Here is a 16,126-nt window from a genome sequence, read left to right as displayed (position 1 = left end):
AAAGCTTCCAATTTACCAGTTTACATTCCTTCCCTCACCTATGATCATGAGCTTTGGGTAGTGACTGAAAAAATGAGATTACAGATACAAGCAACAGAAATGAATTTGCTCCACAGGTTGTCTGGGCTTAGCCTTAGAGATAGGATGAGGAGCTCAGGCATTTGGGAGCGGAGAGTCACTGTTCCTCTGCATCGAAAAGAACCAGGTGAGGTGGTTCGGGCATCTATCTAGGATGCCTTCCTGTGGAGGTGTTTTGGGCATGTTCAACCGGGAGGAGAGCCCGGGGCAGACCCAGGACACACTGGAGAGATTATATCTCTCGGCAGGTCTGAGAACACCTTGGGATTCCCCCGCTGGAGCTGGAGGAGGTGGCTGGTGAGAAAGAGGTCTGGGCATCCCTGCTTAGACTGCTGCCCCCACGAACCGATCCTGGATAAGTGGTGGAAAATGGATGGATGGATATGTCCAAGGTTATGCATTTCTGACATTTTGCTATAATGAAAAAAGGCTACAATGAAATCAACCTGTGCGACTGATTTGCAGGAGAGTAAAGATTAAACAAATGTTCACAGACATAAGCATTTGTTTTTTCTTAAAGATTTATTACCAGAAGCTATGAAAAGGTGCTTATTTTAAGATCAGATATCAGATACTTAAAACACCTGATGAAACAGTCACACTCTGCCAGAGTTTTCACAAGGCACACTTACTCAAAACAAACGCTTCAACGCGTCGACTTCAGTCACAGTAAATGTTCTGTTTTACTGACTCATTCATTGCAGGTCTGTAACTGGCCAGAGGTGGGGTGGGGGGGCTGTGAAGTTGCATAGTCTTGCAAGCGACGCAATGGCCCGCTCTCCAAGCTGACATTTAAACCTGAAAGGCATCTTGGCTGCTCTGCTTGACAATCCTCTTCCCTTGTTGGACCCAGACGCTAGGCAGCACCAGAACTTGCAAGAAAGCATACATTTGGGGGTGGGGGATGGGCACATAATTCCTACCCTCTTCTCCTGCTTTGCCATTACAGCTGGAAAGGTTCACACTAATATTGGGACATGTGGGGTGAAACACGGAAAAAGTGCTTACAGGTATAGTATACAAATTTTTGTGTTTTTTTTTTTTTAAAAAGGTACTGAAAAGGTAAAATGACAACACAGTATGACCAACATTTTTAAAAAAAGACTACAGGGAACTTTAGAAAACAGCCAGGCGTATTGACATGAAAAATACTGATGAGAGAATGAAATATCTGTCAGAGTGGGGGAATTGGATACCGTTCCCAATATGGCTCTCAATTCCCCAGAGGTCTGGCACCTGCCACATCTTCAGACATCCAGGCAGGTATTAAAACGATAAACCAGTCTCCTATTGCATTCATAAGGCACAAATCGGGTCCAGCACAGGACGACAGGAGTTAGGGAGCTTTGATCTTTTTGGTTCGTGGAGAGGCTCCGTTCTCCGCCTTGATAATGCCATTTTCGTGATGTCCTGGCAAGTGTGGCAACACATAAGGGTAAGACGGTTAGCCGAACTTAGCAAGGAAGCTACGGGGCTAAAGGTCTGCATCATTAGCTAGGAGCTTACCTACGTCCCGCTTGAGTGTCCGCAGGGGAAGCTTAGGCGCCAGCCGTTTGCGCGCTGGCTGCTCCCGCCGATATTCCCGCCACCGCCGGAGCTGGAAGCGGATGAACTTCCATAGGAGCCAGGCTTGGGTGAAGCACACGGTCAGGAGTACTGTTAGCCTTCAGAAGCAAAAGACAAGCAAAGGAGAAGGAGATGTCAACCCGAAGGGCAAGAGGAAGCAGAACATTTGTCAGAAGCCAGGAGGAAGATGGACAGAGGTGTTGGTTTCTGATAGCCCTGGTAACTGTGGATCGCACCTGATTAGAATGGTGTTGAAATTCCCTGCTTCCAAGTCCAAGCCCTGGTTTTCCGCCCGCGCCAACCCGAAACCCACCGCCAGAACCGTCAAGGTCAGGGTCACCATGCGGGTGAACACAAAGCTCACGGCCCACACATCAAATCTGTTGACGATATCATTTGACAAAACTCTCGCTGAATGTTTTAGGAGAGGCAAGCCGCAGGTCAGTACCGACTGGGTCAAGACACTGAGACAGAGCCACCAAGTCGGTCACTCACAGCTTGTGATGGTTCTCGTCGATGAAGTAGAACAGCCGGGAGACATGGAAGCCTAACTCGGATAGATACTGCAGGAAGAGTAGCACCAAGCCTACTCGTGTCAGACTGCAGGGGTACGCAAACAGGAAAAGAGAAACCAAACGTAAAAACAGAAACAGAGAAACAGGAATACAGGAATCTATTCCACATATATTAAACTACATATCAGGTGTGTATTCTGATTGGTTCACATGCTGCTCTGATGTAGTCACACGCTGATCCCGTGTTTCTGCATAATTCTGATGAAGAACCCAGAAGCCCATTCATATATTGGGACAGGAACTCCATCAAACAATAACCATTAAGCACTGAACTAATGCAGATTTGAATTACTGCACTCTTTGCTTACTTAAGGAGGTAGGCCAGTGTGATGTGCAGGAGGTACAGCAAGATGTACGCCAGCTGACGAGGCATCTCCTCCTGGAGGCATGCAGGGGACCACATTAAACGCTGCACACACACACACACCATCCACAGCAGAGCCTCATGTATGTCGACACCTTCAATCATATTCCCTCTGTGCCCCGGCATACATTCTGGTGATAAATCTATGAGGACATTTTCACACCGCTTCTCTGACTGGGTACCTCCATCATTCATCTCATTTCACATCATCACACTGTCCAATACTTTTATCAGTTCCAGTTTAATTCCTAACCCAATCTCAGAACTGTGCTTGCCCTAAGAAAGTCTTAGATGAATGTTTATTAAGAATTAGCCATTTACCTCTACAATAATAAAGAGGTAACAAATACAGAGGTAACATACCTTTCTCACTTTCTGGAAATAAAGCTCAGGCAGGGTATGGAGCCAGTATGCCAGCTGGAAGAGGTAGAAAAACTTCACCTGGAACCTGGCAGAGGAAGTGACTTATTTACAGCAATTAAATAAATAAATACAAACACGAGGCCATAAAGTAAAAGCTGTGTCAATAAGGTAATAAGGCTGTCCTTACCTGAGGGGAACATGAGGATAGTTCTCCCATAGGCTGCTAAAATTTTGAATGTATCCTTCCTGGGGGGGGGGGGGGTATAAAAATATTTAGAGAAATGGGAAGATGTCACAGATGACAACAAATACAGTATGTGTCTATTTTAAAAAATGCAGAAATTGTGGATCCTTCCAGTTTTTTGATGAAGGTCTTGGTTTTCAAGTTTGCAAGGACCTGCCCGGACTCACCGTGATGAGAACATAGAGGCTCCACACGGACGAGACCAGATGGAACACGCAGAGTTGTCCCGACTCATTAAACTTCGTGTTCTTGCTTTTGGAAAGGTGGAGTCGTCGGTTGACTTTCTAAATGAGGTCAACGCACATTAATTCAAATCAGCAAAAACTTCTGAAATAATTAGTACAATACCTTGACAACTCAAAAGCCAGTACTTTTTATTTACAGGTGCTCCTTGACTTACGGTGAGGTTACATTCTGATGAACCCATCTTAAGTGGGAAATACCATATTGAATATGATACGATAAATAAATAAATACGCACATGGTTGCTACAGAGACCGGAAGCGTGGCTGGGAAGATGTTGCCAACAGCCAGCCTCAGTAGAAAGTATCATAGCACATATCACTAGCCCAGGAACAGATCAAAATTCTAAGTTGACTACTGAACGTGCATCGTCATCGCATCATTGTAAAGTCGAAATATCGTAAGCTGAACCATCGTGAAGTGAGGAGCATCTGTTCATTTTGAACCTCTTGAGGAACATGCCCAGGACACTACTGGGACGCATACTCACATCTAACACGTACTCCTGTACCACAGCGTGGAGAATGATGGCGATGAGAAAATAGAAGAAGATGGTGATACAGTCCCTCCAGCCGTAGTGATACAGAGACTCTTCTCCCTCTGCATAGACCAAAAATGCTATGATGAGTAAAGAAATTGCCACCTTCACCACCCCCGCCGGCCCCAACAACTCTGACCATTACAGGCAGATGCACCACTTTATGAGGTAACATCATCTGGTCTCCCACTTGGGCCCCTGAATTTTACTACGCTCTAATTTTGGTTGAGGAAATAGGCCTGGGATCAAACTTGAATGGCCACAACTCTTAAATCCCATCACACAAGATGATTATACTACAAAGACCAGTGTCTCATAAACAGATGAAGCCTTTTGTAAGTTTATATGCTAAACGAATTCTGCTACATAATTACTGTAAATCTATTTTGACAAAAAAACTGACTTAGTAAAATAAGAAATACAAAACCATGTGTAACACTGAAATTAAAGAAATATTTCAGGCTGTGCATGAATTTACGATACAATGACACCAGTGATACTGCTGCTAATGTTTACAGTGTGTCCGATTACTGGCTGAAATGTCACACTTATGAGTCATACAGCAGATTGATTCTGTGCATAACACAGTAGTGTACCTACACCTTAGACACAAGATATTTACTGGTTGCTTCAGACACTACCAAAGTTTTGGCAAGAGACTGTAGATTTGGTTAAACTTCCTTGAGGCCTGGAAGCCAAGTAAGAATAGGTTTAAGTTCAAACAGTAATATAAAGCCTAAGTGCATGCAAGGATATTTTGAAGAAAAGTCTTCCTGAATAACCTGAGATCAGAATTAACTTATAATTACAAGAAAATCATACTAGGAATGAACGGATATAAGATTCCAGAAATTAACTGTGTCAGTCAGTAGCTATAAATTAATAAACGGAAAGTCAGTAAAACACTGTCTGAGGTTGGCTGAACCCATAAGTTGCTATGAATTAAGGGACATATTCAAGTAGGAGTCCTAGCTCAGTAACATACTAACCTGGAAGAAAAGTGGTGGTGTTGTACTGAGGAAGAATAAAGAGGAAAGCTGTTTTTGCGGTTGCCTGAAAGAGATCAGACACATTTTAACTGGTTTCCAACAATGATCAAAAAATATAAGGTATGGGACAGTGCTATAGAGATTCTTCATTTCTTGAACAGTTTTTGCCACCTCAGATGCAGTACCCAGAAGAATGTCGGTTTAGGCAATTGTTCCGATTTCATTCCAAATACAGCAAAAGTTTAATCCATTTCAATAAGTATAACACATGGTGGGGGGTGGGGGCTTACAGACTTCAGCAGCTAACAGATTATGACCATCACTGGACATAATCAGTCTGAAAGTCATAATGCATACACGTTTGCCAGAAATTTATACATGGCACAAAGGCATACAAAAATATAATCAGCATAGCAAACAACTAACAAGCTTCAAAAGAAAAGGGTAAGCTTGAAAATGATTGAAAATGTAGTTCTAAGTCCCACAACTATATATACATACATACACAAACATAACACATTGTACTGTATATTACATTGTATTAACCCTCTGTGGGGGAGGGGTACATACGTTAAATTATTTCTTTTTCAAATTGTACAAGGTCCTACATTGGCTAATTTTATTAATCCGGGAAACTTTCTTTAAAAATATATATTATTCACACATCGCGTAATCATTCAGATACTAACAAAGAATAGATTAACACACTGCCAATTAAGGGGAGAGCAGAGCAAATTTCAAAATGCACGTTATAAAGATGACACTCCGTCTCCGACAAGCTTGCATCAGCAGTTAAGACAGTTCAGTTTATGAATAAATGGCTTTACGATCCTGTTCTTAAAAAAGAGAAGGTTTTCCGGTTCGAGGCCTTAACCAAGTTCGCAGACTGAGACGTGGCACTTGTTCAGGACAGAAATCAGACGCTCCACAAGGCGGATGACATGTCCTGATACAGATCATTTTAAACACGACCTGTATTAACAAGAAAATGGTTTAAACACCACTGCGGATTTCGAAGGTCAATCGGCATTATAAGAGAAAGAAAGAAAAGTGCTTATGACACTCTACGGGAACCAAATGTATAGTTTATAGTCTGATCGAGCCATCAGCTCTTACTTGTTACTATGGGGCAGTGATAAGGTTCCCATTAAAAAGCTTCAGCTTAATAAACTTTTTTCCTCCAAAAGAGCAGAATCTGTTACAGTAACCTTTGAACTGCGCTTTATCTGCCTAATTAACGACGTCACCTAGTTCCTTGCATATTAATACCGGTAGAGACGAAATGCATGCAGCCTAATCGCAGTTTTAGCACGAATCCAGCCACGCATCTTACCTCAGGCGTGATTATTTCAGATTTCCATTACCTACTTGCATCTCATTGCCTAAACGCTGGAGGACGGTACGCTTCCAACAACATTGTCATCTTAATGCAATGTTTGCAGCTGCATACTGTTTTGCAACAAGTTTAAGGGTCAGGAAGTATAATTTAAATCATACTAAATCATTTTTTTTTAATCTTTATAATCGTGCATGGTTTGCCGAGCATATCTGACTCGTAAGTGGCCCTACCCTTCAGAGTCATCTACATACAGGCTAACATTCCTGTGCACGAAAGAGAAAAATGCGATCAGAAATCTCACCTCAAACATCAATCCAATTAGAATTAAAACCACCAAGCAAAAGACCAAGTCCGCATGATTCTGAATGAAAAACTCTTGACTGAAGAAAGGGTAGCTTTTGCTCCTCCTGCGGAATGCCATTTCAGCGCCGCCGCTTTATCTCCCCTTTTTCTTTTCTGTAAAACTTTCTGCGAAGTTGAGGAGGCAGAATAGTTTGTCTATGCGCGCGTGCGCACTGTGTCTTAAAGGGGAATATCCTTATTAAAGGTGAGGCGTACATTATTTGCCGCAAGAGGTCCCAGTTAATGTACATCAATTAAAAAGACATTTTCTTTTAGAATTTTCTTCTGGCATTCGTCGCAAAAAGCTGCAACTGATTTCTTTAAGAATTTTTAAATTGTATTTAGTCTGTATTTAGTCTAAATCTTAATTCCAAACATAATCATGTGAAAACTTAATATGGAACCTGGGAGAGGAAGCTAATAGTTTAAAAAGAATATGAAATTATTAATTTGCGGATAACAGCAATTAATGTGTTCAAAGTGCTCAATTAACCTGGATGGCAGTACCCAAGACACTCAGAAGTATCGTTTTACAGTAAAATACATTTTTCTGTATTAATTGCATTGTGGGTTTATTAAAACTCAGTTCAGATGGTTATGATGCAACAATGGCGGATTGTGATGCTATACATCAAAATATGACTTAAAAATAATATATAAAGGACCTAAAAATGTCCCATCTTGCCCTCACCGATCAGCAAACCAACGCCAACTGGCGATCCCTCCACCATGCTGAGAGTCCCATGCGTGGTTCTTTGATGGTGGATGAGCTATGGAACCATCTACTGTCATCAGACTCCATCCCCACCTTCAAGAAACGCCTCAAGACCCAAGGTGTTCCAGGAATACCTCCACTAGCGTGACAGGTGATTGTTTGGTGGTTTCCCCAGACCCAGCAATTCAATTATGTTCTTATGTTCTTATACCACTCCATCTTCCTTGAACGTTCTTAATGTTGCATTTCCTGCTCGTTGAATAACAGTCTTATTAGGTTCTTGATTTATTGGAAAATGGTGTGTAGCTTTTGTTCCAGTACCGCTTACATTTGTAACTGGGCTTTCATCGAAAGCTGCATTTATACCTAACTCACTTCTTGACAGCCGTATGTTTGCAATGTGTTAATTGCTTCACGTGCCTTTGGACAGAAGCACCTGTTACATTAAAGTTAAAGTATAACCCATGACAATCAAAAAAATAGAACAGTATGACTCAATATGTTTTACTTGGTTCAAAATAACAAATGTTTTAAATAACATTACACACATATTTTAAAATGATGTTTTTCACGTGAATGTCCTTACTACCACATTTTTATTGTCTATCACATTATATTTACAATGACGTAGAGCACCGACTGCACACAGCCTTAAAATAGACTCACACCTCCAGGTTGCTTTGTTTGAATCCCATCTCTGTGTGCCAAGCTGTTTGTGCAGCTTTCTGACAGTCTCAGTCTGTAGTGTGCGATTTCGTGAAGTAGACTCACACCTCCAGGTTGCTTTGTTTGAATCCCATCTCTGTGTGCCAAGCTGTTTGTGCAGCTTTCTGACAGTCTCAGTCTGTAGTGTGTGATTTCGTGAAGGTAGGCTGCCCATCCAGAGTGTCCCTACATTGTGTCCTATGCTCCACTGGCTCGGCTCTATGCCAGGGCAAACAGATTTTATCGGGTTAAAATTTGTCTCAAGTGATTAAATGCTGGAAAAAAAGAACATATTGTTGTATAAGTTTAAAAAGTACATTTAAAAGACTAAGAATTATTACTAAGTTTTAAATAATATGTTAATATAAAAGACCTCAAAGTCAGATATTACCAAATTTGCCTAGTGTCCATCTAAAAATACTGGTCGCAAACATGCGAGGTTATTAGCTTGTGCACAGCCCTTCACGCTTCCATTACACTTAACGGACTTTTTTTAAAAACATTTTTTAAAATCTCTCAGGTTTGTCTTTCCAAGACAAAACCACCTGCCGCCTGGGGATGAGAAAACGAGGACTCATAGGCTCTGGGGTCCTGGTTTCTGTTTTCGGGGGAGATCTGCACCTGGGGTTCACCCTGTTGGGCAATTCTCTGGCCTCTGCTTGCAGACCTGCATCACCCGACATGGGGCTTGTATCTCCCATGTTCTCCGCTGCCGAGTCCCTGTCCAAGCCAAGATAACTGGCACTTCCGGGGGACTGGGGATCGGCGCTGAAATACAGGGTGGTGGTAGATTCTGTGGGGCAATACCTGGGCTCCAGGTTCTCCTCCAACACTGATTTTCCCTCTGGAGATCCTCTCCTATAATCAAACACAGGAGACGGCAATGGACTCTCCGTCTCTAGATCTTCGTCTTCCTCTTCCTCGTCACCTGTCAGATCGCTTGTGAACGAAGGTTCACTGACACTCTGGAAGTTCTCCTTCCCTTCCGAGAGGGGCATGATGCCATCCTTTGACTCTGACTCTGGTGGCTGAGACTCCACGTCTTTCATCTCCGGCATCTCCATAGTGTCTATCATGGCAGCCACCTCCCCGTACCCATAAGCTATGTTTATTTTAGCCAGGTTTCCTGTCTTCAGGGCCAGGCGGATAAGCAGCCAGTGATGGTGCCCATCCTGCATGGCGGACTCTGCGCCACAGGTTCCGGAATGTTCCACCATGTCTCTGGCCACAGCAGTGAGAGGAATGTTGCCTTGCGATGGGACGGAAGGCACAACCGCCATCTTGTCTCCCAGAGAGAAAGAAGACTCTCCTCTCAAACAAGCTATCCCCAAGTGTCCATTCCACAGATTGTGCGAGATCTCTGTAGACTTAGGGTGAAGAAAGCGGTAATACAAGACCAGTGATGTTATACCTACAATAGGCATCCATTGGTGGTGAAGAGAAGATGAGACAAAAATCAAAATTTAATTTCATGCTTTTGATATAACATGTGAATTAAGCATACAGATGCATTTTATTAGTAGGAGCTATGTATGCAGAGAAGCTTCCAACAGCAAAGGGTTGTACTACCCAACGTATCCACTTGGGGGACTAGAGGAAGCTTTTCCCTCTATTAAATAATTCTGCAGCTATCAGGCATAGGAGATTCCAGTGGCACATATTCTGAGGGCTTTTCTTCTTTTATCATTCCCTCTAGACTCATATGAAATTCTTTCTGACCAATTGGTACCTCTATGTGCACAATAAGGTCTGTGGCCCCTTGTAAACTAGATGTTTTGTGGATTCACACTGTACCCACTAACTTACCCAAGAGGAAGCTGCAAAACACTGCAGCGGGCACACCCATGCTGTCCCATGTGGCCTCGCTGAGAAAATCAGAGGCCAATAACAGGAGTGCAGCATTCTCCAGCAGCATTACCTGTGACGGAAAGAGGAAGAGGACATTGTTTCCTATAGCAGACGTGTATATAGCCCATTAAACTGACTCCATAATGAAATAGATATACTACATGCATAAATTAGAACATTTACAAAATGAAAGTGAAAGTAATTCCAGTCATCTTGGCCACTGGGTTACCCACAAGAGTAAGAAGTTAAAGAAATATAATCTTTCAGCCAAATCAAAAGCAGAACTACGATAACAGGTGATTGTTTGGTGGTTTCCCCAAACCCAGCAATTCAAAAGCAGGAGGGTGGGATATTCCACATTTCTAGCGTAGTATTGCCTCTTTTGTTCAGCTGGATTGCCTGACTAGGCTGACATTTTCTTTTGCTTTAGCATTAGCCTCACCCAAGCATCCAAGGTTTGCCCTGAAGACAAGGAGAGAGAAGGTCACTGCAACCCACCAGATAAAAGCTGGAAATGCGGAACCTGGAGGGCCCGTCTTTCACATTCAGAAAGAAGAAGACATGCATGGCTCCCAGCGCGCAGTTGAAGAGGTGCCATCGCCAAGGGCTGCTGCAGATGTCAGTTTGCTGAGTTACGAGCCACAGGGACGCAATCAGCCAATGGAAACCTTACAGTGCAGAGAGAATAGATGGAACTATGACTGTAGGTTCCCTAGACTGGTCCCAGCATGGTGCATTTGGCAATGAGATGCTGCTCTAAAGATAAAACTCAATGCTCTATCAATCTCAATGCTCTCATAAAGGATTGGCTATATCACAAATACTCTATCTATCCATCCATCCATCCTAGTGGCCAAAATTGTGGACACACCTGGCATTCTTGGTATTACACTTTAAACTACAGATATTGGCAGTAATGTTTATAACCAATCAAAGAACATTACAAATATCATATATTGGATAATTAAATAAGTAACTGGAGCAACAGTTTAATAAACCAGATTAATACTTTAACATACTGTAAAATTGTGTTAAAAACAATAACACCTGACAGGAGGTGTGGTAAAAAAGGTTTCTTGGTAAACAGACGCTAGGACTGGGGTGTGGGGATTTTAATGAGCTTTAAAGAGGACTTTTAATCGCACCCTGAGCACAGAAGCGGGTAGGCAAACAGAGCAAACACACAAAAATAACTGCTTTACCCTCCATCAAAAGATACAGAAACAAGAAACCCCCGAGATCCGGGCCATTGCTCCCAGTCTGTCTCATTCCCTCTCAAAGCCAAAACTAACTTTCTAAACTAAACTTAACTGGGTACAGGTGAGCAGAGGGCCTTGCCGCCTTATTTAACCCACTTCCTAAAAAACACACTTTCTCCCATATCTAACAAGGTATCATGCAATTAAAAAAAATAAAGGTCATCAACTTCAAGCACTGAACTAGAGTGTCTCTCACGTACCAGTACCTACTAATGACTAAAATTTACTTAAACTGATGTTTTATTTACTTTCATTAATTTACACTACATTAATTTGGCAGATTCTTTTATCCATTGCAAGTGAGGACAAGAGAACAGGGCTGGCCAGTGTCCCTGGAGCAATTGGGGTTAAGGGCCTTGCTCAAGGGCCCAACAGTGACATCACTCTGCAGACTGCAAGATTTTAACTGGCGACTTTAGGATCATGGGTACAGAGTCCTAACTCACAGGGCCACACCATTTAAAATATCTAATGCTGGATATTACACCATTAAGTCTTATATTTAAATTGCTCTTCACCACCATAGCGCGTGCAGAAAGAGGTGACACTTGGCCTCACCTATAACGCCACAGATCCATCCACAGAAGACCCTCATGAAGAACATGAGGCTGGCTATCCGGGCACCCAGCATGCTCGCCCTCCACAGCAGCTGGCAGAGCAGGGCGGCGGGAGGCATGGGCAGGTGCCCAGGCCGGACCAGGGAGCAGGCTCGGCTATACAGCACAAGCGCCCAGGAAGTGGAAAGCAGGCAGAGCGTGCAGCACACGAACACTGCAGAAAGGGGGCAGCACCGAGACACAGATGGCACACGTATGCGGGTATGACCCTTAGGAAGGATATAATTGCTTTGTTTTCAGGAGATGAGAAGTCAACAAGTCTGCATACAATAACAGTGCAAAAGTGCTGCATATGTATGCTGACAAATGGAAGCATATTGCAACAGTTTTTTAACTTCATATCTATTGATGTTCAGTTTTTTTGTGGAAAGAAGATCTTTGTGAGTGATTCATCCAGTGTTTATAATAGAAGATCTTTACAAGTGATTCATCCGGCATTTACAAATAATTTACACAGGACATGAATGATACAGTGTCTGTGGTAAAGTATCGAAGATCATTTTTAGACATATTACATATTACATATTACAAAATTAGCTATTGTATAGTGTAAGTAGTCCAACACTAAGAAATGGAGGGTATTTTATATCAGTAATATAAACTGCTTATCTTGGTCATAGTTACAGGATTAGTAATGTTAATCTTAATTAATACTGCTACATCTTTGTTTCCAAAACATCACAACCCTGCACTGGACAACCACTTCTGGGTGGATGACGTACGATGACTGAATGCCTAATAGGCACTAATAGGCACTAATGTGAAACGTTAACACTCAAGGAACGTCTGGCTACCCAGAGATACCAGTTCTTTAATTAACAAATTTAAACAATCTATGGTTTTAAAGTATCATTGGAAGTATGCAATCTCAGTCCCAAATAACAGGACTAACATTCTGGGATGTCACTTGATTGAAGCTTTTCCTCAGCACTTTTATATATTTTTTTTAACATATTTTAAGCACAGTACTTCCTAGTTTTATAACTTTTACACTATGACATGGAGCATTCCACTAACAACACAAAGGTTGTGGGTTTGAATCCCAAAAGTCACACATAAATTGTAACCCCTCCCTCTAGTGTAAGTCATCCTAAATGTGAAATGTAAAGTATTTAATAGTGAACTACATACCTGGGGAAAGAATTCCTTCATCAGTGGTGAGGAGGATGTAGGTTTGCAGAACAGTCTGTGGAAGGGTTAGCAACAGTGCCTCTAACAGACGGAGGGCGGAAACATCAGCCTGCTGCATTACAATGGCACTAAGCCCATCTCCTGACTCTGGCGAATGCCACAGACACCACATGCAGTCCCACAGCCTGCCAACAGGGGGCAAACCAGAGACATGCCTTACGGTTGCATAGTGGATGCAGCTTTTCTGCAGCTGGCCATCGCACAGTGGTTAGAAGCAGAGGACAGTCGAGCTGACCTTTTGAAGATACCAAGGTGCAGGATGTGTACGAAGCGAAGGCAACACTTCTGCTGGGCTCCATCTTCACGATACCACTTGAAACTCAGCACTTGAACCACTGTCCCAGGTACAACCAGGCCAAAGGTCAGCACAGCCCTCTTAAAGTGGGTGTGCCATAGGTAGTACACCACACAGTAGATCACTATCAAAAGACAAAACAATGTCATTTTTAGCTTCGGGGTCATTAAAATGATCTTTGTTATAAAGTATTAGCAACAGAGAGACAAAAATGCATCATGTATACAAACCCTTGTATCCACTCTCTCGTTTCATACTGTCATGTTTTGTTTGCACTTTAAAGATTGTGGACCCCCCCCCCCCACTTGCTATATGTATGTAGCCATGGAGGAATTTTGGAATGTTAAACCTGAATATGGGTGGTGTGACAATGAAGCCCACTTGACTTGACTTGACTTGACTTGACGTACAGCAAAAATAGTCCCATCTGTAAAAATCAAACTTTTCTCAATTAATAGAAAGAGCCAGTAAATAATATATTATATCAAGTACCACAGAGTACTATATTATGCAAAAATGCAGAGCATGTTGCTAATATGCTAATAGTGTGCTAAACTTCACCCTAAATGTGTGTATAACTGCACGCTTAGCACCTCACCCCTGGTTATACCGCATATATATTGTGTATGTAGTCCAGCTGTGTGTGTTCCCTGCAGGGACGGCCCTGGGAGTTCTGCTGCTCTAGGCAAGATTTTGCTGAGCGAACCCCCTCCTAGAGCCGCAGAAAACAAATTCTGTCAGTTCATTTATATTAAACACATTCCAGTAGCACAGGGTGTCTGGCTGCTAACTAGTTAGCTCCCATACAGTAGTGAACTATTAAAACTAATGTAAGTAACTGCAATGTTGCAAAACACAACCGGAGATATTTCCTCTGATTTTTTCACTCTCTCTTTTGCATCCCCTAATCAAATGTTGCCCTAGATGATCGCCCATGTCACCTATAGGGCGGCTGGCCCTGCTTCCCTGTCACAGACTGTCATTCCATTCAGGCTGTCCTCTGCTTTGTGCTTCAAGGGTTAGGCTCCAGGATTACTGTGACCTTTTACTGAATATGTGGTTATGGAAAATATACTATAGTGGTTATGGAAAATGTATTGTTAGATCTATATATAATTTTTCTGCTCCTGTGATTTGATCTGTAATTCTAGACTGTATCTCCATATTTTTGATGGTGGTTCTGTGTGCTGATTTCAGTTGCTGGGATTCAGTATCTACTTCTTATTATAAGGATGCCAGTTCATTGTCCAGTTTGCAAGGAAAATTGCATCACATTTCTGCTGTTTTTCCAAGAATATGATGTTTCTATGCAATAAACTGAATCCATCGCATAATATTTAGCATTTTAGCAAACTAAATCCAGTATTGTTCTGGCAAGATAATATATGCTCAGAGGTTTGGATTTTGCTCAGTCATAGGTCATTTGTATTGTTTTCACAGATAGCTTGTAACAACAAAGTACTGCAACATTTCTGGGCGGTTAATGATTTGCTTCAACAAAAAAGAGAATAAACAAACTGTAACGTTCACGCAGCACTTTGGCCATATATAGACATATGAATAATTTATGTTATTTTAAATGATATGTAGATTTCTTAAATTCTCCTGGCAGTGTTAAGTCTTTTAAAACACCGACACATTACACTATTATATATTAATAAATATGTAAACAGTAATATATTTTTTTTTTAAAAAAACGACGATTTTCCTATTCTGACAATGATTAACTTGATGGTATGTGAGCACTCTCTTGTCAATGCACCATTTGCACAGACTGTTTTAGAGCCTCGTCCGCTATCTGTGCAGATGTACAGCATCCGTGAGAAAAGACGGCAGGGAACGCCCCTTGCGCCATCACATTGCCAAGAATCCAAAAAAGCACTCATTTAGCATTACGACGCATTGCGCTTTCAAAACGTACAATTTTGCAACTCCCCGTGAATACACATTTTTATCGCGCATTTAAATCTGTGAGTTAGATTCTACAATTTAAAATATTCATATCAACGTGTGGTCACGTTGATATGAATCATTTCACAAGTCTATTTTCACAAGCTGTAAAATGTGTGGAATAGACCAATAATATGAATAGAACAGTACATTAAACTACCTGGAATTTAACACAGTCCGCTGGCAATCTGAGTTTAATGCTTTATTTTCTGTAGAAGCCTAGAAGGAACACTTACGTGCGGTTCTCTCAGCCAGGATAATCACTACAGTCCACCCGAAAAGAATAACTTGGCACCAGGCAGTCCAGCGCACCTTGCGATCTGCTGTCTGCATATCTTGGGCGTTCGTATGCTCTTTCATGATAAAAATTCACAGATGATATTTTCACCGTTAATCCCAGTCGTGGACATTTTCTGCAGTATGTCTCCTCTGCTTCCGTCAATAGTCCGACGTCACCCTTTTGGAGTTAAAGCAGCAGCTCTTTACCTTCGGTACTGCTCCTCAAACCCATCGTCACCATGCACTCACCATGCAGTGGCGGTTCGAGACCATTTCAACTGAGGGGCAGACTGGGGCCAGTCGTTCTGTTAGGGGGGGCAGATGCATTTGACCTTAATGACCACCAAGTATTACTTACAATAGATTATAAGTATTTTGAAGCAAAAGACAACTTTGAAAACCGATAAGTTACTAATGCAATCATCGCAGTTACATTTTACAGTTTTTACAAATATGAAACTCACTCCGATTTCTTGTTTGGACTGTCTTGCTTTTGTAGCCGAGTTAGTTAATATATTATTGAACTTCTATAAAACTTTTTCATTTATTTTTATTATTATTATTATTATTTTAGTGAACAATTTAGTTTTGTGCATATAAATTATGTTTATTTTATTATAAGTAGT

General features: G+C 41.8%; 2 protein-coding genes and 1 long non-coding RNA gene across 4 annotated transcripts; 1 reads left to right on the top strand and 2 right to left on the bottom strand.

Moving 5' to 3' along the window:
- Positions 1 to 581: 581 nt before the first annotated feature.
- On the bottom strand, positions 582 to 6,814 carry LOC111855380 (translocating chain-associated membrane protein 2). The gene is made up of 11 exons (XM_023834343.2): positions 6,601 to 6,814; positions 4,961 to 5,024; positions 3,924 to 4,033; positions 3,358 to 3,474; positions 3,134 to 3,192; positions 2,947 to 3,031; positions 2,528 to 2,598; positions 2,140 to 2,244; positions 1,881 to 2,024; positions 1,585 to 1,742; positions 582 to 1,488 (listed from the first exon to the last, which is right to left on the bottom strand). The coding sequence occupies exons 1-11, from the start codon at positions 6,718 to 6,720 to the stop codon at positions 1,415 to 1,417; spliced, it is 1,107 nt and encodes a 368-aa protein (XP_023690111.1). The 5' UTR covers positions 6,721 to 6,814; the 3' UTR covers positions 582 to 1,414.
- LOC111855381 (uncharacterized) lies at positions 6,242 to 10,412 on the top strand. Its single transcript, XR_002840882.2, has 3 exons — positions 6,242 to 6,359; positions 7,340 to 7,507; positions 10,340 to 10,412. It is a non-coding gene; the product is annotated as an uncharacterized lncRNA (long non-coding RNA).
- Positions 7,845 to 15,748, bottom strand: LOC111855378 (XK-related protein 5-like). Of its 2 annotated transcripts, XM_023834341.2 has the most exons (8): positions 15,458 to 15,500; positions 13,653 to 13,698; positions 13,212 to 13,395; positions 12,917 to 13,101; positions 11,727 to 11,939; positions 10,408 to 10,577; positions 9,868 to 9,979; positions 7,845 to 9,472 (listed from the first exon to the last, which is right to left on the bottom strand). In XM_023834341.2, exons 2-8 carry the CDS (start codon positions 13,696 to 13,698, stop codon positions 8,568 to 8,570), a joined length of 1,815 nt encoding a protein of 604 aa, XP_023690109.1. In that variant the 5' UTR covers positions 15,458 to 15,500; the 3' UTR covers positions 7,845 to 8,567. The 2 variants fall into 2 exon arrangements, with proteins under 2 accessions (XP_023690109.1, XP_023690108.1); XM_023834340.2 differs by lacking the exon at positions 13,653 to 13,698 and having other exon boundaries at positions 15,458 to 15,748.
- Between the last annotated feature and the right edge of the window lie 378 nt (positions 15,749 to 16,126).

Source organism: Paramormyrops kingsleyae, chromosome 14 (assembly GCF_048594095.1).
Source record: "Paramormyrops kingsleyae isolate MSU_618 chromosome 14, PKINGS_0.4, whole genome shotgun sequence".
NCBI lineage: Eukaryota > Metazoa > Chordata > Actinopteri > Osteoglossiformes > Mormyridae > Paramormyrops > Paramormyrops kingsleyae.
This window is presented reverse-complemented; position numbering and strand designations above follow the sequence as displayed.